This window comes from Cnephaeus nilssonii (assembly GCF_951640355.1).
Source record: "Cnephaeus nilssonii genome assembly, chromosome: 3".
Lineage (NCBI taxonomy): Eukaryota > Metazoa > Chordata > Mammalia > Chiroptera > Vespertilionidae > Cnephaeus > Cnephaeus nilssonii.
The window spans coordinates 54,094,753-54,118,564 of record NC_137074.1 but is presented as its reverse complement, the minus strand read 5'-3'; the positions used below and the strand labels follow the sequence as shown (position 1 = coordinate 54,118,564).

The following is a 23,812-nucleotide window of genomic DNA, read 5'->3' as shown; positions in this document are numbered from 1 at the left end:
CTTTTATACATATAGATTACCGAATCCCTCTCAATGGTTCTGGCAAGCTACGTAGTACAAACCTAATCTATATATATAAAAGCCTAAGTGACCGGACAACCGGCCAGTAGCTATGATGTGCACTGACCATCAGGGGGCAGACACTCAACGCAGAAGCTTCCCCCTGGTGGTCAGTGTGCTCCCACAGTGGGAGCACCACTCAGCTGACGGACGGGTGCCAGACGCTGGGCTCACGGCTGGCAAGCACAGCTGCGGCAGTGCGAGCCTCTCGCAGACACTCCTCCTGCATGCCCGAGCGGCGGCAGCAGGCACAGCAGGGCCGGGATGAGTGGAAGCAGCGTGGCAACCAGCCCAGGCTCGGGCTCGTCCCCAGCCGCTGCCACTTCACACACTACTTTGTGCTGTGTGAGATCAACGCGGACAGTGGGCTGGAGCCCGATGAGCTGGCAGGTAAGGCTGGGCTGCGGTGGCTCGGAGGTCCACTGATCCCCACAGGCCAGGCCGAGGGACCCCACCGGTGCATGAATCTGTGCACCGGGCCTCTGGTAAAATATACCTAACATGCTTACATAAGAAGGTATGATTGTAGACATCTAACAGTAAAATCTAAAGAAGTGGTAGAAACAAAAGTATTTTTAAAATAAACAAGATACATAGTCTCTAATAAACTACTAAATTATGAAGAAGGAATCCTACCTAATAAAATAGTAATATGCAAATTGACCACACCTTTGCTATACCCAAGCCACGCCCACCTGCCAAAGCCACGCCCACCTGCCAAAGCCACGCCCACCTGCCAAAGCCACGCCCACCAGCCAATCAGGGTGAGTATGCGAATTACCCAACAAAGATGGCGGTTAATTTGCATACGCTGAGGGAGGGAGGAGTGAAGACTGAAGACAACTTAGAAGGAAGAGGGAGAAAAAGCGGAAAGCAAGGTGGCTGCCAGAGGGAAAGCCCAGGCAGGGCGGAGCGGGGCGGGCGGCAGCGGCGCGCGGGTGCAGGCGTGGCGGCCGCAGCGGCCGCTTGCAGGATTCTTCCTGTAAATGGGCTACTAGTCCTATATAATAAAAGCCTAATATGCTAAGTGTCTGACCATTTGTTTGACCAGTTGCTATGACACGCACTGACCACCAGGGGGCAGGCACTTTGGTAGGTTAGCTTGCTGCTGGGGTCCGGTCAATCGGGACTGGGCAAGACGGGTTGGACACGCCCTGGAGCCCTCCTGCGGTACCTCCCCGGCCCCGATCATGCACTGATGGGGTCCCTCGGCCTAGCCTGCAAGGATCCGGCTGAAACCGGCAGTCCAACATCCCCCGAGGGGTCCCACATTGCGAGAGGGTGCAGGCCAGGTCGAGGGACCCCCACTGGTGCAAGAATCCATGCACCGGGTATTTAGTATTTTAATATTTAAATGTTAAAATGTGTCTATATTTATCAAAGTTTCAAATAATAGGAAAAAAGCAAGAATCTTTTTAGTTTTTTCTTTCTTGATAAGATACAAAAAGCATATAAAATTTTTAAAAACACACAAAAACCCTTTAAAATGCCTCAGATTGGCTGGATAAAGTAGTATCTAATAAATAGAGTATTTCTTGTTAGAAAGGGTAAGATAGAGGGTATGCACTGTCAAAATAAGATATCCAGGAGACATCAACTGGAAACACAAACACTGCGCACTAGCACATATAATGCAATCTCGTTTTTGTAGGGAAGAGGAAAGTATGTATTTTCTAAATAACTGTATATATACAAAAACACCTGAAAGGATACCCATGAGGTATAACAGTGGTGAGTGTTCTAAAAGGAATTTGGGGCAGGAGGCTAAGATGCTTCTGGATTATTTGAACATTTTGTTTTTATGGCAATTTAAAAAATAAACTTGAAAATCAATCAAGTATTTCTTTAAAAAGCCTCAGCCCCCTTGATTCAACAAATTAGAAAATTCACTACCAGAAAGGCTGACCAGTGGAGAGAACCAACATGGCGGCGTAGGTAAATGCATGTACTCGCCCTTCCCACACCTCATAAAAATCACAACTAAAGAACCACCATCATTCAGAACCAGCTGAAGAGAAGTCCTACAATTAGAGAATTTAAAAGGAAGCACATTGCGACTGCTAGGAGGGGTGGAGGTGGGGAACGGGCTGGTCTGACACCCACATGTGGCATTTTTTTAATCGGGAGCGATATCTCAGCTGCAGAGGCCTCCCATGAGGAGCAAGGGCTCCATAACAAACCTCTCAGCCCAGGGTTCCAGTGCTGAAATGGGAAGCCCCCATAACTTCAGGCAGTAAAAACCCGTGGGGATTGTGGCTGAGTTGACAAAGAAGCTGCCGGAGCCCCAGCAGTTCCTCTTAAAGGGCCCTGACTTACTGGGGCTTGCTCCCTCTGAGTTCCAGCGCTGGGGCAGTGGTTTGGGGGTATCCAGGGACATACAGGGAGGAACTGGATTGTCCTGCATCAGAGCAAGAACTTGGGGGCGGCTTTCTCCCACACAGGGGTGCTCACGGGGTTCAATGTTTCTATGCTGAGACCTCCCCTGTCACAGAGCTGACTGGCAGCCATATCTGAGTTTCCATCAGTGTGGCCCACACTGTTTGCTCTACCCTGGTGATTCCCTGAGACCCCAACCCACCCAATTTGCAGCTCTACCCAAGCTGTTTGCAGATATGAATGGCTTGTCCTGGCTCAGGCTTCAGACTTTTCTAAAATCTCTCAACAAGCAGCAGCTGGCATCAGTGCCCCATACCGATCAATAAGAGGCCCAAGACCCGGTATTAGCACCAGCCTGCCTTGCTTCACAGTATGGCCTTTCCTGGGCACTTCCATGCCCAACATAAATAGCGGCCATCTGCAAATCGGTCTGTAGCTCCTGCTGGGTGGCTCCAGGGCAGTGGCTGAATTTGTACCTCCTGGGAGGCCCCAGAGCCAGTGTACCCAGTGGACAACTTCAGACCACACCAGATTACAATTCTACACATCCACAAGTGACACACTCAAGGGGCAGACTCAGTGAGCACCAAAGCCCCACTGAAGCAAGTCCTGCTCCATAGAGGTGTCTCCTGCACAGCAGCTCTTCCACAGCAGCTGGTCCTCACAGCCAAGTGGCCAGGAGATCAATTCCTCCCACTGATGCCAACAGCAATCAAGGCTCAATTACAACAAGACAATACACACAGCCCACACAGAAGTGCATCTAGAGTAACCAGCTCAGGTGATTGGGGAGGCTGAGCCACTGGGCCCTATATGACACCTACTATACAAGGCCACTCTACCAATTCCAGGAGACATAGCAGCTCTACCTAATACATAGAAGCAAACACAGGGAGGCAGCCAAAAGGTGGTGGAGATAAAGAAACATGTCACGCCCTAGCTGGTTTGGCTCAGTGGGTAAAGTGTCGGCCTGCAGACTGAAGGGTCCCGGGTTTGATTCCAGTCAAAGGCATGTGCTCAGGTTCTGGTCAAAGGCTCGATCCCAGTAGGAGGCATGTAGAAAGCAGTTGCTCAATGATTCTCATCATTGATGTTTCTATCTCTCTCTCCCACTCCCTTCCTCTCTGAAATCAATAAAAATATATTAAAAAAGAAAGAAAAAGAAACATATCACACACAAAAAAAAGATACATTTCACAAAATAAAGAACAGATGAAAACTCCAGAAAAAGAACAAAATGAAACAGAAGCAAGCTAACTACTAAATACAGAGTTCAAAACAATGGTTATAAGGTTACTCAAGGATCCTAATCAGAGCTTCAAAGAACTTAGCGAGAATTTCAAGGAGTTTAGTGAGCACATCAAAGACATGAAAAAGGACCAATCAGAAAGTAAGCATACACTAACTGAAATAAAGAATAATTTACAGGGATTCAACAGTAGAGGAGGAGAATCAAATCAACAATTTGGAATATGAGAAAGCAAAAAACACCCAATAAGGAGAGCAAAAATAATAAAGAATACAAAAATATGAAAATAGTGTAAGGAGTCTCTGGGACAACTTCAAGCGTACCAACATTCGCATTATGGGGATGCCAGGACAAAAGAGAGAGCAAAATATTGGAAACCTATTTGAAGAAATAATGCCAGAAAACTTCCCCTATCTGGTAAAAGAAATAGATTTGTAAATCCAGGAAGCCCAGAGAACCCCAAACAAGAGGAACCCAAAGAGGCCCACACGAAGACACATCATAATTAAAATGCCAAAGGTTAAAGATAAAGAGAGAATCTTAAAAGCAGCAAGAGAAAAGCAGTTAGTTACCCACAAGGGAGCACCCATCTGGCTGTCAGCTGATTTCTCAACAAACTTTGTAGGCCAAAAGGGAGTGGCAAGAAATATTCAAAGTGATGAATAGCAAGGATGTACAACCAAGGTTAGTCTACCCAGCAAAGCTATCATTTAGAATTGAAGGTCAGATAAAGAGCTTCACAGATAAGAAAATGCTAGAGTTCATCACCACCAAACCAGTATTACATGAAATGTTGAAGGGTATTCTTTAAGAAGAGGAAGAAAAAGAAGAAAGGGGGGGGTAAAAAATATGAACAATAAAATGGCAATGGAGATCGGGCCTAAACCAGCAGTTGGACATCCCTCTCACAATCTGGGACCACTGGCTCCTAACTGCTCACCTGCCTGTCTGCCTGATTGCCCCTAACTGCCCCCCCTGCTGGCCTGGTTACCCCCAACTGCCCCCCCTGCCAGCCTAGTTGCCCCCAACTATCTCCCCCAGCCGGCCTGGTCACCACTAACTGCCCCCCCCCCGCCAGCCTGGTTGCCCCTTACTGCCCTCCCTGCCGGCCTGGTTGCCCCCAACTGCTCCCCTGCCCCCACCGGCCTGGTCACCCCTCACTGTCCCCCTCTGTCGGCCTGGTCGCCCCTCACTGCCCCCTCACCCCCAGACTGGTCACCCCAAACTGCCCTCCCTGCGAGCCTGGTCACCCCAAGCAGCCTGCTGTTTGGTCATCCCTCACTAACCGCCGTGCCGGCCTAGTCACCCCATGTAGCCTGTTCGGTCATACGTTCAGTTGTGATGGTGCTTAGGCTTTTATATATATAGATATGCATTACCTATGGACACAGACAATAAGGTATTGAGGGCTTGGGGTGGGGCGGGAACCAGGTAGAGGGGGGCAATGGGAGAAAAATACTCTCAATAATAAAGATTAAAAAAAAAAAAAAAGTTGACCAAAAAAACATAAGTGACATTTGCTTTTAAGGCTAATATAATCATTTTTATGAAAAATTTTTGGTTTATTGCTACTGTAATTTAGTATTTTATTATATTCAATTACCATTTTGAGTAGATAACATTATAACAAAGTATGGTATTTTAAGTTATACACAAGTAAAATATACAAAATATAGCTACCCCTATTTATCCAAAATAAAACCTGTTAATCTTAACTTCTCATACTTAACTTTAACTTTCTAAAAAAAAGAACTGTAGATTTTCCAATATAAAAATATATTCCTCTTAGGAAAGCAAATAAAACATGATGAAACTTTATAATCCTGTTCTTGGGAAATAAGGTGAATGAACATACACTCTTATTAATCTCATGTGAGTAAACTATTGCTTACTATAGTTATTATCTTAGGTTATTATCTTACATGAGTTGACCCACAAGATATCCAAGGTATGTCCAAATATACCTGCAGTAATATCCTTTTTCACTCAAGAGACTTATTTCTAGCATCCTAAAAAATCTAACCCTAAGCAAAGTGGGGGAAAAGTTCTTTGAACCATTATATAAAATCTGCATTTTATTTTGGGAAAAGAAGCAAATGGTAAAACACAAGGAGCTTATTAATAAATAAGTCTTTTATAAGGAAAAAAAAGTAAACCACAAAAAAACCAAATCAAAAAATCTTTTGTTATCTGATCTTTCAGACCACCCAAGATTTAAACTTTTTAATTGTATTTTATTTAATTTTAGTGAGAGGAGGGAGAAAAAAAGGAGAGAAACATTTATGTGAGAGTGAAACATCAATAGGTTGCCTCTTACACACCCCCTACCTGAGATCAAGCCTGCAACCTGGGCATGTGCCCTGACTAGGAATTGAACCAGCAATGCCCAACCAACTGAGCCACACTGGCCAGGGCAGACCACCCAAGATTTAAAAAGGCAGATAAGTAAGACTGTAAATGTAAAGCACCCTGTGAAACAGCAAGGCAGGCAGTAGGAGTTGACAGGATAATATCAACAGAAACACAAACTACAACAGATTCAACCATCAGCATTTGCAGATTGACCAGTCATGACTTTAACTTCTCTTAAGTGACCCCAAAGATGCACAACATGAAGTAACTTACAATTTCACTGAGTCAAAAATGTGAATTAGCCCAATACTAAAGGAGCCCAGTTAACCAGTGTGTTAAGTCTGGTGTTTATGTCTGAAAATATGTTTGTTTTTTACTGCTATTATTTTTTTTTTTTACTGCTATTATTTTTGATACAAATGAAAAAGTCTAGGAAAGTGATTGGTTCCTAGCAAGAAAATAAAAACTTTGGATAAATTAAAGCATAAGAGTTTTTACATGAGTGTGATTTTTCCTCTAAGAAGGTCTTCATAAATATGGGAATCTACTTTACTATGTGGTTTACTGAGAAAATGCATGTTAAATCGCTTGATAAATTGTGAAGGGCTAGACAAATGTAAAGCACACAGATAGATCCAAGGTTATGAAAAAGTTGTTAAGGAATGTTTTATATTTTATTCTTACAACAGCATTTTAGAAAGAGTCCCACAATTGTCAAAAGACTTATTTTAACTAAAATGAGCTTCAATGTTTGTATCTTCTACTACAGACATCAGCTACATGAAGGATATACTCTGACAACAAACCATATCATAACCAAACAAATATAAGCTATTTTTCAATCAAAGTATCCATCACTGTTAGGAAGGATATTTTACTGTCCTGTCTTGAGACCATCATATAATCAAAGTAATGTTAATATATATTTTTAAATACAAGTGATAAATGGGGCATACAAATTTGAAACTTCAAATGAGTGGAGACTCAGTAACTGATATTTTGGTTATGGTCCTTCTTTTAAAATTAAGTAGAGCCCTAGCCGGTTTGGCTTAGTGGATAGAGCGTCACCCCATGGACTGAAGGGTTCCGGGTTCGATTCCGGTCAAGGGTACGTTTCTCAGTTGCAGGTTCCCCAGCCCTGGTCTGGGTGTGTACAGGAGGCAACCAATGAATGTGTCTCTCTCATATCAATATTTCTCTCTATCTCTCCCTCTCCCTCAACCACTCTCTGTAAAAATCAACAGAAAAATATCCTCGGCTGAGGATTAACAAAAAAATAAAAAAGGAAAAAATAAAATTAAGTTGATAAATCTGGAAATATTCTGGAAGGGAAGAAGAATGGACTTTAAAAACGAACATGATACTTTGATCCAAACAGGATTAGTTTGTTTAAATTTTATTTTCTTTTTTATTTATTGATTTGAGAGAAAGAGAGAGAGAGATGGAGAGAGAGAAAGAAACATCAATTTGTTGTCCCATTTATTTATACATTCATTGGGTGATTTTTGTATGTGCCCTACCTGGGGATCAAACCTGCAACCTTGGCACATTGGGATGATGCACTAACCAACTGAGCAACCCAGCCAGGGCCAGTTTTATAAAATCTGTAAGCACTTCTGCATGCACTTGTATCTTTACTGAAACCAAAACCCACCTTTTTGCACATACTAATCTGCATGACTGCATAGCTTATGAGAGCCTCCTTTAAATCACGGTTCTTTTGCTCCTTGAAGCGTTCAATATCGGCCCAAGCATTTTTCACAAATTCTCTGAAATAAAAGGCATAGTCATTGTTATTATTATTTAAATTAAGTGAACTATATTCTATAAATTCAAATAACCAGTTCTCATTTGAGTTGGTTTTTATATATATGGAGGAAAAAGCTTTTCCTTGTATAAGATCTATTTTTTTAGTATGTTTTTATTGATTTCAGAGAGGAAGAGAGGAGAAGAGACAGAGATAGAAACATCAATGATGAGAGGGAATCACTGGTTGGCTGCCTCCTGGAGCACCCCCCATTGGGGATAGAGCCTAACTGGGAATCAAATTGTGACCTCCTGGTTCATAGGTCGATGCTCAACTACTGAGCCATGCCCAGCCAGGCAGATATATTTTTCTCTCCCTAAAAATTACACTGGGAGAAAAAGCAAATATTCTCCTACATTTTAATAATCTGTATTTTTGCCACAAGAATTTCAGCTTCAAATCCTCCTACATAATAAAGAGGTAATATGCAAATTGACCCCTCACACCATCGCACAAGATGGCCGCCTCCATGTGGTCAAAGATGGCCACCACAAGATGGCCGGCAGGGGAGGGCAGTTGGGGGCGACCGGGCCGGCAGGGGAGGGCAGTTGGGGGCGACCGGGCCTGCAGGGGAGGGCAGTTAGGGACGACCAGGCTGGCAGGGAAGGGCAGTTGGGGGGGACCAAGCCTACAGGGGAGGGCAGTTGGGGGGGACCAGGCCAGCAGGGGAGGGCAGTTGGGGGTGACCAGGCCAGCAGGGGAGGGTAGTTAGGGGCGACCAGGCTGGCAGGGGAGGGCAGTTAGGGGCAATCAGGCCAACAGGGGAGCAGTTAGGCATCAATCAGGCTGGCAGGGGAGTGGTTACGGAGTGATCAGGCTGGCAGGCAGAAGCAGTTAGGGGGAATCAGGCAGGCAGGCAGGCAGGCAGGCAGGCAGGCAAGTGGTTGAGAGCCAGCAGTCCTGGATTGTGAGAGGGATGTCCGACTGCCTATTTAGGCCCGATCCCAGTGGGACATCCCTTGAGGGGTCCCAGACTGGAGAGGGTGCAGGCTGGGCTGAGGGACACACACAACCCTGTGCATGAATTTTGTGCACCAGGCCTCTCGTCTATATATATAAAAGCCTAAGCGACTGTTACGAATGAACAACAGGTCGACCAGTTGCTATAACGTGCACTGACCACCAGGAGGCAGATGCTCAACACAAGAGTTGCCCCCTGGTGGTCAGTGCACTCCCACAGCCAACCTCCCGTGGCCCCTATCCCCCAGGGCAACCAACCTCCTGCGTCCCTTCCTCCCAGCTGACCCCCCCTTATAGACCTCAATCGCCGGGCAGGCCAAGGGACCCCACCCATGCATAAATTCGTGCACCGGGCCTCTAGTTATTCCTATAAAATAGATATAGATGCTACATGAAGTTGCCTGCCTGGGTCACTGGAAAGTATATACTCTTTTTGCCAGGATAGAGTATATATCACATTTATCATGTATTTGCTTTAAATGACTACTATAGTTGCAAAAATTCTGACAATTTTTTGTCTATCTAACTCTATTCATGAAACATTACTTTGATTTATTTGGTGCCAATGGTTTTAAAAATTACTCAAAACACCTCCAAACCAATGATATACTCTTTGTCTGCCATGGTCTACTCACTGAATAACAAATGAAAACAATAAGGAAAGTGAGCCAAACGGCGATGGCAGATCAAAACTGAATTTCTAGAAATATTTATGGAATAATTACATGGCAAGCCCTATGCAAGATGTTGAAATATAAAGAGGAAAAAGACATGATCACTGGCTTTGAAGGGTTCGTAATTTAGCCAGGGACACTCACTCAGAGCAACTAATCATCCAGTACAAAACCACCACATTGCAGTGGCAGGAGCCAAGTGCCACATAGCCTGTGAGGATAGGAGAAGGCTTCACAAAGGAACAGAAGAGCTGGGCACTGAAGGCTGATCAGGCATTTGTTAAATGACAGAAAAGGAAGGGCAGAGGGAATGTGCAAAGGATAGAATCATAAAAAGTGCAGGGAAATATTATGAAGTAGGAACTTTCTTCTTCCTTTCCCCCCACATTAAAACAAATGTTTCTATAACATATTTTTGATAACTCAAATTTCTTAGTAATTCAGTAACTGCATTTTAGAAGAACAGTCACATCCAGGGATGCTAATGAAGCTGGGAATTGTTATAAAGCAACAATCCACCATATAATCTACATGACTGGCTTTGTTAAACACCTCAGCATTTTTACCTGCCTTCCAGATTTTTAGACTTTAGCTGTTGTTCCCCTTCACTTATTTGTTCTTCAAGCACCTTTATTCTGGCTTCTCTCTGCTCTGGAGTTTCTTGACCGAAGAGCTTGGTAGTCATTCCCTTCAAAGAAAATGTTCTCACAGTCTAAAAGGATTTAGAAACAAATGAATAAATAAACAAAATGTGATGTATACATACAATGAAATATTCAGTCATAAAAAGAAAGGAAATTCTGATACATGCTACAACATAGATGAACCTTGAGGATATTATGCTGAGAGAAAATAAGCAGTAAAAAAAAAAAAAAAATACTGTATAATTCTACTTATAGGAGGTATCTAGGATAGTCAGATTCACAGACAGAAAGTAGAATGGTGAGCCCTGGCTCGGTAGCTCGATGATTAGAGCGTCATCCTGATATGCCAAAGGTGAAGGTTTCATCCCCAGTCAGGGCACACACAAGAATCAACCAATGAATATATAAATAAGTGGAACAACAAACTAATGTTTCTCTCTCTCTCAGAATCAATAAATAAATTTTAAAAGTTAAAAAAGAATGTAGAATGGTGGTTGCCAGGGGTTGGCAGAAGAGGGAAATTGATGGCTGATGTTTAATGGATACAGTTTCAATTTTGTGAGATGAAAAGTGTTCTAGAGGTTGGCAGCATGTTCTTACTACTGAACTGTAAAAATAAAAATGGTTAAGGTGATAAATTTTATGTTATATACACTGAGTGGCCAGATTATTATGATCTCTGAATGCATAATAATCTGGCTACTCAGTGTATATCCTATAAAATAAAAGGCTAATATGCAAATTGTCCCTCGACCAGGAGTTCGACCAATAGGCAGGCCAGCCAACAGCCCATGTCCCCTCCCCCTGGCCAGGCTGGCCAGACTCCACCTATGCACGAATTCATGCACCAGGCCTCTAATACATATACATATACATATACATATACATATACATATACATATACATATACATATACATATACATACTGAGTGGCCAGATTATTATGCGTTCAGAGGTCATAATAATCTGGCCACTCAGTGTATATTTTACTACAAGTAAAAACTTTTTAAAAAAGGAAACAGAAAACTTTTGTCATTTTCCCCCTAGATCAGATAGAAGCACCATAAGCCTATAAACCAAGGGGCTCCTAATATGATTACTAATACTGAAATAATATGGAAGAGACAAAAAGAGTAAAATTCTAACTGAACTTCTGATTGAAATGGAAAACTTCTAGCTAAAGTGTTTATTAGGCAAGTCATCTATACTAATAAAAGCCTATGTGGTCGTCACGCCCTCACGCCATAACAATCCATCAGCAGGAGGCTGCATGTGCAGCAGGTGCGTGTGGGTGGGCGGGGACTTGACGCTGCGTGCGCAGCGCAGAGGCGGGTCCTGGCAGCTCCACGTGGTGAGGCCTGGGGGCTTCGCACAGCGCGGAGGCGGGTCCTGGCGGGTCCCGTTGGCTCCGTGCGGCGATGGCTGGGGGTCCCGTGGCTCCCCGCAGTGCGGAGGTAGGACCCCCGGCTCCGGCCTACCTCTTTAGGGCAATCCATCGAGGAGCCCCGGATGGGTGGGCAGGGCCTACCTCTTTGGGGCGATCGATCACGGGGCTCCCGCACTGTGAGAGGGCACAGGCCAGGCTGGGGGACCCCCCCCCTGCAGTGCATGAATTTCATGCACTGAGCCTCTAGTTTCTTTATATTAGTGGTCATATTTTTCAGGCCAAAAACAAAAATAAACCAAACTAAAGAAACATTTAAAATCTGCATAACTCACAGTGAAACTTGGGTATCTATAATAATAAAAACATAATATGCTAATTAGACCGTACAGCCGAATGACCTTCTGGACATCATTTTGGACGAAGCCACGGCGGGGGCCAAAGCAGAGGCGGTTAGGGGTGATCAGGCAGGCAGGCAGAGTGGTTAGGGGTGATCAGGCAGGCAGGCGAGCAGCTAGGGACGATCAGGCAGGCAGGGAGAGGTGGTTAGGGGTGATTGGGCAAGGAGGCAGGAGAGCAGTTAGGAGCCAGTGGTCCCAGATTGCAAGAGGGATGTCCGACTGCCAGTTTACGGGATCAGGCCTAAACTGGCAGTCAAACATCCCCCATGGGGTCCCGGATTGTGAGAGGGTACAGGCCGGGCTGAGGGACCTGCACCCCCCGCCCCTGTGCACGAATTCCATGCACCGGGCTTCTAGTCTATAATAGTATATATAAAAGCCTAAGAGACCGTTACAACCGGACAGTAGCTCTGACATGCATTGACCACCAGGGGTCACACTCTCAACACAGGAGCTGTCCCCTGGTGGTCAGTGTGCTCCCACAGCCAACCTCCCCCGGCCAGCCAACCTCCTGCGGTCCCTCCCCCCGGCCAGCCAGGTGGTCAGTGCACAGCCAACCTCTCCCAGCCGGCCAACCTCCCGCGGTCCCTCCCCCTGGCTGGCAAACCTCCCACGGTCCCTCCCCTGGCTGGCCCCGATCAGGACTGGGTGAGACAGCCCCAATCGGCCAGGAGGGACCCCGCCTGTGCACAAATTCGTGCACCAGGCCTCTAGTCTTTAATAAAACAGGATGCCTAAGTCCAAGCATTAACCTTTTACACTCGGATGTCGAGTGTGACTCGACACAGTTAGCATCGGTAGCAGCTCGATTCCTTTATTCTACTCGGGATTTAATTTTTTAAATACCCCAGATTTTACAAAGCACGGCAGTAGAATAAAAAACTAGAGTTTCTTTTCATACAAACTTATTTATTTGGATTTTTTTATATTTCAAATACATACGAGCTGCTACCGATGCTAACCGTGTCGAGTCACACTCAACATCCGAGTGCAAAAGGTTAAGCTTTACTGCTTTAACATTTCCTCAATCCCTGGAGTTTACGCAGGGAAACGTTTTTTTCTCTTCACATGTAGGAGTAGAGAACCAAGTTCCCAGTAAAAGGACTGGGAATTTCCCCTGGGTTTTAAAAATAAATTAAGCCTACTATATACCTGTTTGATGGTCAAAGGTCTTTCCCCATATAGATCTTTGATTTTTCATACACATAGCAAGTGGGTACCTATAAGTACCTTTGAAACTAAAGTACTTGATAGTATAAAGTGACTTATAAATGGTAGCATTGTCACTACTTCATTACTTCTAGATTGTGTGCTCTCACCATGACAGCCAATTTATGCCAATAAGATAGCAGTCGAGTAGAAAGCTGATTACAGAAATGACCTAAGCCTAATACAATAAGATATGGAATTTTCTTCACAAATGCTCACTGTAAGCATTCAAGAATCAAATATACAAAAAGCTCCTTGTAAAGAGAGATACACTGATTCTGACTGGGTATGGCTTTTCAAAGTAAACTAAAATTTCTATAATATACCTTATAAAATTAAACCTGACAAAGGTCATTATTTCAATCCCAAAGAATAATGTTTTTTCACTTGGACTTATGTAGAAATGAAATGACACTTATTATACAGAGCAATGTTAGCAAAATTATCTTATAACCCTATAGCTTATATTTTTTTATATCAAGATCACAATCCAAAGAATTATAAAGCTGCCCACAAATTATTCCCCTGTAAAAGCTACAGGCATCCTGAGTAGTACAACTATAGCTCATGCCACATAAGGCTTGCTACAGTAATACCAGAATCCTAAATGGAAAACCACTCACCCCAGTTGCCAGTTCCTCACATTGCTGCTTCTTGGATGCTAAGTCCTGAGCGGCCATCTCCAAGTCATACTGCATAAGTTCATGTTTCCTGCACACAGCCCTAGGGATAAAAAAGAATGCTGCCATTTAATTTTTATGGCTTCTCTTTTAGCATGTTAAAAAAATTTTCAGGGGTAAAGGGGAGGTATCACAATGTCTTAGCAGGGTCAGAAATTGTGTACCCAGAATTTTCAAGTTTAAATATAGTTGCCCAACATTAAAAATTAAATCTAGCAAAACCTAAGTATAAAAACTTTATATGCCTTAAAACAAAAGGTTGTTTTCTAGATACTTGTAATTTTTTTCAATAAACATCTAAAATTGCCCTAGCCAGTTTGCTCAGTGGATAGAGCGTCAGTCTGCAGACTGAAGGGTCCTGGGTTCAATTCCAGTCAAGGGCATATGCCTGAGTTGTGGGCTCAATCCCCAGAAGGGAACGTGCAGCAGTCAGCCAATCAATGATTCTCTCTCATTATTGATATTTCTATCTTTCTCTCCCTTCCTCTCTGAATTCAATTTTAAAAAGTTTTAAATAAAATCCAAAATTATCACATCATAAAAAAATATTTTAAATAACATAGAAACTAATGCTATAATCTCACATAGCAATTGAGTATTCTTTAAAAATACTAGTATATCTCAAAGCTTTATTCTTTTTTATTTAGAAATGTCTATTAGTTTTTAATATCATAAAAGTAATCCTTGCTCACTGTAAAAAAATTTCTAACACAGGAATTCACAAAATTTAAAAAAGTTCAAGAACCCTCTCTTTTCCCCAATCCCACTATCCAGACACAATCCATGTTAACAGATGGTGTATATCCTTTCAGACTTTAGCTAGGCATTTACAAATGTATATATCTACAAACCCCAAATGATTCCACATCTTTTCTTACTTAAATATATACCATGAACATCCTATATAATAAAAGCCTAATATGCAAATTGACAGAACGGCAGAACGACCAGTGGAACAACTGGTCGCGGTGCCAGGCCGGCTAAGGCAGGTGCCAGCAGGGATGCCCTGATCACCCCGCCGGTCACCCCACAGATTGACACTGACCTCCAGCCAGGCCTAGGGACCCTACCCTTGCACGAATTTTGTGCACCAGGCCTCTAGTATTTCCATATTAATACATGTTAATCTTTTCTATAATTTTAAAGAAAATTCCACTGTATTCAGCAACTTCCTATTCCTTGGTAATGTGGAAATACCTTCGTGAAACTACTTACCACTCAAAGCTCTAGAAGGAAAAGACTAACAATGTTATGTTTTCATACCAATTACTGAACAGGTAAAGAAATACTGCTCCACTGTTTTACTAACCATTTTTTTTCCTAATAGAATTTTTAAACTGTTTTTAAAAATGACAAAAAATTATCAAAAGCGGTTACAATAAAAGCCACTATTATAGGAAAATATTAATTTTTCTAAAATGAACAGAAAAAAATATAGTAACTTCTTAATTAATATGACCACCTACCAGAGTTCTGTTTGGCTTTATAGAAGATACCAAAGAATAGAAGATAAAGTCCTGATATTAAGAAGTTTTATAGCCATTACTAAGGAGATAAGATATGCAGGTGTGAAAAAAATTACAGAATAAAAATGGCAGAATAAGAACAAATAGCCCTGGCTAAGTGGCTCAGTTGGTTGGAACATCATCTCATACAGATGTTTTTAAGTGTACAGTATAATGGCATTAAGTACTGTACAAAAGGTTGCGGGTTCAATTCCCGGTCAGGGCACATACCTAGGTTGCTGGTTTGATCCCCAGTTGGGGCGTATATGGGAGGCAACTGATCCATGTTTCTATCACATTGATGTTTCTCTCTCTCTTTCACAAATCAACAAACATATCCTCAAGTGAGGATTTTAAAAAGGCAATATACAACCTAGTAAAAGATAGGGTTACATACATACTCAATCTGTAATTTGCTTTCAATCTTCAAATTGAAAAAAGTACAAAGAACAACACATAGACACCTGATGCCTGAGACTGACGGCTTTTATCAATATAACTAGAGGCCCAATGCACGAAATTCATGCTAGGGGCTCGGCCCTAGCAGCCCCAGCTTCATCCGGAAGGTCGTCCAGAAGGATGTCCGGAAGGTTGTTTGGCTGTTTCGTGTAATTAGCATATTAGCTCTTTATTATATAGGATGTATCAAGGACAGGGATTATCTTAAATTTCTGTCTAGCAGTCTGCAACACAGAGGACTACAAAGAGACCTCATTCATTATCTGGAGGAATTAATTTAAAAATCTTATTATTCATTAAAAAACTTTACTATCTCTATTTTAGAGCAGCATGTATATAGAGTGGTGAACAGCTGCATCTCTAACACTTATACTTACCGTAGGGCTTCTGCATAAAAAAGATACTCCTTTAACTGATCTGCATAATGCTCTTCATCTTCCAAAATATCATCAATAGAAGATGCATACCTATTTAAAAAATATTATAGAAGCAACTTTTATCAGGACATTCTAAAAAAGTGCTATTCAAAGTATAATCCATAGACCATTTACTACCCATCAGTGACAAAGGTAAGTACAGAAAGTGAGAATAAGCATTTAGAAACATTTATAGCAATTTCTATTTACCATGACAATGTTATTGCATTTTACTATAATGTTTCAATCAGCTTGGAAATAAAAAGTAAAACAAACCAAAAATGGCCCTTCTTACAGGTAGCTTAAGGAACACTGTAAGACTAGAATATACTTTGTTCAAAAATAATATAAAAGAGCTATAAAATCTGTAGAAAGAATAATAGTTAGTATAACTGATGCACAAGTGTTCTTGGTAGCAACTACATACAGTAATGCCAAAAACTATCAAAGGAAAAGTTAAGCAAATAAAGATTACAGAAAACTTTAGAAGCCTTATTTTATTAGAATTCTCAATAAATCTCTGTTTTGATTAGAACAAGCCCCTCATTGTTAGGCCATTCTTGGTCCTGGACCTGAGTCTTTCCTGTACAGAAACGTGATGGCTCTCCACAGTGCTTCTCCAAACCCTACAAGCACATATCCAACACCTCTACGAAATCTTCCCAGACTCCTTCAGTCCTTATTCATCACTCTACTTCGTATCTTTATCAACAATTTAGGACGTAGGTTGTATCAAAGTAGACTCGAGTATTGGTTTTATTTCTCTGATCACATTATAAATTTTGTAAGGACATAGGCCATGTCATTTACTTTAGTATAGTATAACAGTCATGCTTTTTTCAAATTAATTCCAATTCCCTAGCATCAGAATAAAAGAAAAATAGACTTTATGTTTCCAAGCCTGCTTCATATAGGCAAGTAAACACAGTTCACTGTAAACCTAAGGTTCATTGAAAAGTGATGTGATTATAGGATTTATAAAAGTAGGCATATTAAAACTTCTATAATTACAAATTTACATCTGTAGAGTGTGGAACATATTCTAAGAATCATTGCTTTGAGTAAGAAAAAATACATTTAGTTCATAAACCTATGATTCTGGAAAGTTAATGTTAAAGAAACAAAAAAGAAGAGCTGCAGGCCTAGGGGCTTGAAAATAGGAAACAGTGTAGGGATAAACACATGTTCTTGGGTAGAAAAGTATAGTGGTAAAGGATTTTAGCTATCAGTACTAACATTAGTTTTATTTAATACTTTACAATCAATTGAAGAAATACTAAATTCCTGCAAACACTGAAAATGTTAAGTCAAAAAAATGCAGGAAGACTTCTTAATAACCTGGATGAAAAGTAGCCAGTTAGCTTAAATACAGCCCAAAGAAAAATAACACTTAGATAAAATTAATGTTTTAATTTTTATTACTGAGTTGTAACTCATATATTATAGTTAGAAATGTTTACTCCAAGTCTATGACTTGCCTCTTCATTATCTTAATGGTGTCTTTTCTGTTTGTATATGTGGTAAAATATATGTAACATAAAATTTACCTTTTTAATAATTTTAAGTGTACAATATAATGGCATTAAGTACATCCACATTGTTGCAACCATCACCACCATCCGTCTTCCCCAACTAAAACGGTACCTACTGAACAGTAACTCCTACATTCCTCTCCCCCATAGGAACTTTTGATAGGCAAGATTTTTAATTTAGATGAAGAACAATTTACCATTAAAATATTTTTCTTTTTATGTCCTCTTTAAAAAATCTTTGCTTACTCAAAGGTTACAATAATATTTTCCTGTTCTCTAATAAAATATGTAATTTTATCTTTTACACTTATGTATATAACCCAAATTGAATTAGTTTTTATATAAGGTATGAGATATGCCTCAAGCATTTTCCCCCCTCATGTAGATATCCAATAAATTTCCAGAATCATTTCTTGAAAAGGACTATATAACTGTAGGTCTACTAGTATTTCTGAACTCTATTATGTTCCATTGATCTGTTTATCTCAATACCTCACTATCTTTAAATAGTAAGTCTTGAAATCAGGTAATATATTCCAGGTTTTGTGGGTTTTTTTCAAGATTATTCTGGCTATTCTAGATCCTCTGAATTTCCATATACATCTTAGAATCAGCTTACCAATTTCTATTAAAAAGTCACTGGAATTTTGATTATGGCTACAATCCAGAAAGAATTGTCATATTAATACTACTGAGTTCTCCAATCCATAAACATGAGTTATCTATTAATTTAGGTCGTCTTCAATTTCTCTCAACAATATTTATATATAAAGTCTTCAGTGCAGAGGTCTTTCATTAAATTAATCTCTAAGTATTCTGGTTTGCAATAAATGCATAAATAAGTGGAACTACAAATCAATGTCTCTCTCTAAAAAGCAATAAATTTTTTTAAGTATTCTGATTTGATGCTATTATAAATAGCACTGTTTTAAGATTTTTGTTTTCTAATTGTTGCTAGTATATTAAAACAATACTTTTTAATATATTGATCATATATCCTGCATTCTTGTTTTTGTTTTTTGTTTTTTCTTTTGTTAATCCTCACCCGCAGATATTTTTCCATTGATTTTTAGGAAGAGTATAAGAGAAAGGGAAAGACAGAGGGAAACATCGATGTGAGAGAAACACATCAATTAGTTGCTTCCTGCACAAGCCCCTGACCAGGGCCCAGGCCAGGGAGGAGCCTGCAACCAAGGTACATGCCCTTGACCAGAATCAAACCTGGGACCCTTTGGACCGCAGGCTGACACTCTATCCACTGAGCCAAACTGGCTAGGGCTCCTGCAATTCTTGTTAAATTCAGTTGTTAGTTCTATAACGTTTTTGGTTGATTCTTTATAATTTTTTTTTTTATTGATTTTTTACAGAGAGGAAGAGAGAGGGATAGAGAGTTAGAAACATCGATGAGAGAGAAACATCGATCAGCTGCCTCCTGCACACCCCCTACTGGGGATGTGCCCGCAACCAAGGTACATGTCCTTGACCGGAATCGAACCTGGGACCCTTGAGTCCACAGGCCGACGCTCTATCCACTGAGCTAAACCGGTTTCGGCAATTCTTTATAATTTTTTTTAATGTAAAAGATCCAAGATCCTATTAACTGCAAATAAAAATGGTTTTACTTCTTCCTTCCTAATACTTATTATAAGGTTGATTTTCTTGCCTCATGGCACCGCTAGGACCGCTAATACAACAGCAAACAACCTTGCCTTGTTTCTCTTTTAGGAGAAAGTGTTAATATTTCACTATTAAGTACAATATTAACTCTTGGTTTTAGACTTGAGTTAGTACCTTTTATTCCTAGCTTGAGGATAATTTTTACTGTGAATGAATGCTGAAATGTTTTTCCTACATGTATGGAAATGAACATACAGACTTTCTTTTTTATTCTGCTAATATATGAATAAGACTGGTTTTTCAATGTTAAGTTAAACTTGCACTCCTGAGGTAAACTTCTTTTAAGACAGATCTGTATATACAAAGCATAATGTAATGCCAGCAAAATTGATCAAAAAGAAGAATCACTAACACTTCATCCTAGGTTTTACCTCCTATTCTTCAGATACTTACACATCCATATGATGACCAGCACTCTGCAGTCCATCACCCATTTCTTTTTCTATGGCACTCCATTCACTGGGAAGAAAAAGATAAAACCAACACAATTGTGTATTAGATATGGAATACTATTAAATGGAATTTTTTACAAGGTTTTTTTCTAATAGCTTTTAAAAATATATCTGTATTTGGATTTATTTTCTGTGACTCAAATATGCTGCTTTCACCTTAAGTTTAAAACTAAATGCAAGTGAAGGTTTTTGTTTAACAACAGATACTTAAACTCAAGCTGTGTGTAAACCTAGTTTACTCAAAGTCAGGCAGCTGATCAGAGACAAAGGTGAGATTAGGCCCTAACTGGTTTGGCTCAGAGGATAGAGCGTCGGCCTGTGGACTCAAGGGTCCCAGGTTCAATTCCGGTCAAGGGCATGTACCTTGGTTGCTGGCACATCCCCAGTAGGGAGTGTGTAGGAGGCAGCTGATCAATGTTTCTCTCCCATCGATGTTTCTAACTCTCTATCCCTCTCCCTTCCTCTCTGTAAAAAATCAATAAAATATATTTAAAAAAAAAAAAAGGTGAGATTAGAATCAACTGCCAATAGTGTTCTATCTGCTAATCCCAGCAACTTCTGTTTTTTTTGTTTTCTTATTCAAAAGAGCTCTTTACCTCCACTCACCATGCATATGACCAAAAAATAAAAAAATAAAGCATAGGATCATTAAACAAAATACATCTGGTGTTTTTAAGCTCTGGGACACATGAGTTTTATGTATACCTAAAAATGTGCACAGGACTTTCTGAAAGAAATTTGCTTGTATATTTTCCTGGAATCCCTTGAAAGGAATTATACCAATTAAATTACTACTATCCACCCCTTTAAATCTCTGAGACCCCTATCCCATTCCTTAGCTCAGGATGGCATATAAGCCTCAAATGCCCAACTTGCCTTGAGTCTCATATCTTTGGGGCTTCCATTAAACACGAAATTAAATTTGTTTTTTTCTCCTGTTAACCTGTCTTTTGCCAATGTAATATAGACCAAATAACCAAAATATGCAAGTAAATATTTTAAAAAGCTATCTTGCAAGTCTTTAAAATTATAAAGTGAGACGAAAGAGAAAATCTATAAAACACTAAATCTATAAAACAGTGATTTCCAATAAAATCTTCCTGGGCCTTCTGCTGAGAAAGTAAAAGGTAACACTCACTGCTTCAGAGTAGTTTCACTACTCTGCTCAATATATAGGACTTCCTCACTATTTTTTATTTAAAACAGGACATCATTTAAAAAAAATAATCTTATACTTTCCAGACTCATCAATTTTCAAAAATTAGCCCTAGCTGATTTGGCTCAGTGGATAGAGCGTAGGCCTGCGGACTGAAGGGTCCCAGGTTCAATCCCAGTCAAGGGCACATGCCCGGGTTTTGGGCTCGATCCCCAGTGAGGGGGCATGCAGGAGGCAGCCGATCGATGGTTCCCTCTCATCACTGATGTTTCTATCTCTCTCCCTCTACCTTCCTCTCTGAAATCAATGGAGATACATTAAAAATATTTTCCCCCAAAATTATAGTTTTCAGGCAAAAACCTAGAGTTAATTGTTATTTATTTTAAGAGTTTATGTAATGCTTACCTGAAAACTCGCCCGTAATTTCCATGTACTTTATATACACCATAGAGTCGATCTGCTACTCTCTGGAATATTTAAAAGAAACTGCTATTATATGATCAAAGATATATACAATAATAAACCATGCTTAGTATAATAAACTTGGAAAATATGGAAAAGAAAACTTAAACCTCCCAAAGTCTTATCACTCTTGATATAAGAAACGTATAGACAATAATTAAAACATATACAGAAAGAAGTATGAAAGTGATTACATAAATATAATGACCATACTATTTTTCCCCATGATAATATTTTTATCCAGCAGGTTAACAGATACCAATTTAAATTGTTGCATAAAATTCCACCTAGTGTACAGACTGTGTAAGCATTCCTTGTTGGATATTTAGTTATCCCTAATTTTTTCAATATTATAAATAACCTTGTAATAAGCATCTGAGAGTAAGACTTTTTCTAAATTTCAGATTGTTTCTTTATGATAAAGTCCCCCAAGTGGTATATAAGGGAAAGAATATAGATATTTTCAATTCTATTGATAGTTTTACACATAAATGTTCAACGCATACAACACACTTCTATGCTACTCTGTCAAGATAACTCCTTCTAACCAACAAAAACATTAGATTTTTAATAACATAATTATAATTAACATCACAGGGTTGAAATATGTACTACCTATCCATTCACACGTTTTACAAAAGACAAAACAAAACATCATGTTTGGTAATTTGCTTTACTTTTCCCCAATGTTATGGATAAGAACTGGAAGACCAAAGGTTAATCCCACATAAAACCCTAAAAAATTCCTAATATGCAGTTTCAAAATATAAACCCTAAGGATAAATTACTTCCCCAATTCCTTACTCAAACAGGAGTAATTTAAGAAATTAGGCATTAACCATATAACAAATCTTAACCTTTTCAATACTTTAGCTTAAAGTGAACAAACCACCATGGTAAACACTTGGAGCAGGCTTCAGAGGATCATAAAATGTTTTTCATCTTGCCTTGGCCTGCTCTGAAGGAACCCACTAGACTAGACGAATTAAATAGAGAAACTTGTCTGCAGTCTTACTCTAAAGACAACACTACGACCCCAGGAGGCACAGGAGCCCTGCTTGGAACGCCCTGGAGAGCAGCATCAAGAACACAGTAAAAAAAGTCCAGTCCATAGGATACCCCCAGAACCCCAATTATCACTCCAAATACAAAAGCCACCCAGGAAATATTAAAGCAAAACACATCTTCATCTACTACCCATGAAGCACAACTGCTCAAGCAGGAATGTGAAAAAGAACTAGCATGGCTTTGTTGCCGATTTGACAAGGGCAATTTACGGATTGCAGAAAAAGACAAAAACTCAAGAAACAAACAACTAGAAGCCAAACAGGATATACAATATCAAAAACTCCCCTCAAAAAATATCAAATTGTTTCAAATACACCATCACTTCCAGTAACAGAAAAGGAAAAGGTCACAAAAAATCAGTACCAGCAAAACCTCCCAGTACAGAACCTATAGGTTTCACTGAATGTGAAATGATGACTCTAGCCCTTTGAAAATGACATTGTTTTCAGTAGAGGAAAAGTCCTTAAAAGTAACATCAGACCCAAAGGTTGAGCAGCACACAGAAGTGGCAGATGAAACTGATATAAGCATGGATAACGATGATAATATCCATAGTTCAAAAGTAATTAATGATAGCCCAGCCATGGTGACTGAACATCAACCTATGAACCAAGAGGTCACGGTTCAATTCCCGGTCAGGGCACATACCTGAGTTGCGGACTTGATCCCCAATAGGGGGCGTGCAGGAGGTAGCCAATCAATGATTCTCTCTCATCATTGATGTTTCTCTCTCTCCCTCTTCCTTCCTCTTTGAAATTAATTTTATATATGTGTATACACACACACACACACACACACACAGACACACACACACTAGAGGCCCAGTGCACATTGAAAGGAAATTAATTAGAAGGTGGCCGGCAGCCGGGACTGGGCGAGATGGGCCGAACACACCCTGGAGCCAACCTCCCACAGTCCCTCTCTGGCCACCCACACCTGGGACGGCACCAGGGCTCAAAGGGCGTCTGCAGAGTGAGTGGGGTCCCTCCAGCAGGTGGGGTCCCTCGGCCCGGCCTTCAGAGATCGGGCTGAAACCAGCAGTCCGACATCCTCCGAGGGGTCCCTGAGTGCGAGAGGGCACTCTGCAAAGTTGCTGTTGCTCGGCAGCTCCTGTGTTGAGCATTTGCCCCCTCGTGGTCAGTGTGCATCATAGCTACCGGCTGGTCAGCTGGTCGCTTAGCCTTTTATAGCCTATATAATCCTATATAATAAAGAGGTAATATGCAAATTGACCATCACACCATCACAAGGTGGCGGCACCCATGGGGGGGAGCAGGGCCGGCTGCTCC

At 40.6% G+C, this 23,812-nt stretch overlaps 1 protein-coding gene and 1 pseudogene across 2 annotated transcripts in view; one reads left to right on the top strand and one right to left on the bottom strand.

Moving 5' to 3' along the window:
* Positions 1 to 7,541: 7,541 nt before the first annotated feature.
* SNX4 (sorting nexin 4) overlaps positions 7,542 to 23,812 on the bottom strand; it is a 62,577-nt gene continuing 46,306 nt past the window's right edge. Inside the window, exons 8-13 of the mRNA XM_079764866.1 lie at positions 21,399 to 21,460; positions 19,779 to 19,844; positions 16,138 to 16,227; positions 13,740 to 13,839; positions 10,045 to 10,190; positions 7,542 to 7,806 (exon numbers count right to left, since the gene is read on the bottom strand). Coding sequence (XP_079620992.1) covers positions 7,554 to 7,806; positions 10,045 to 10,190; positions 13,740 to 13,839; positions 16,138 to 16,227; positions 19,779 to 19,844; positions 21,399 to 21,460 — 717 coding nt within the window. The 3' untranslated portion in view covers positions 7,542 to 7,553. The remainder of the gene's footprint in view (positions 7,807 to 10,044; positions 10,191 to 13,739; positions 13,840 to 16,137; positions 16,228 to 19,778; positions 19,845 to 21,398; positions 21,461 to 23,812) is intronic.
* LOC307097220 (anillin-like) lies at positions 22,387 to 23,184 on the top strand (annotated as a pseudogene). The gene has a single exon. The product of its transcript is annotated as an anillin-like (transcript).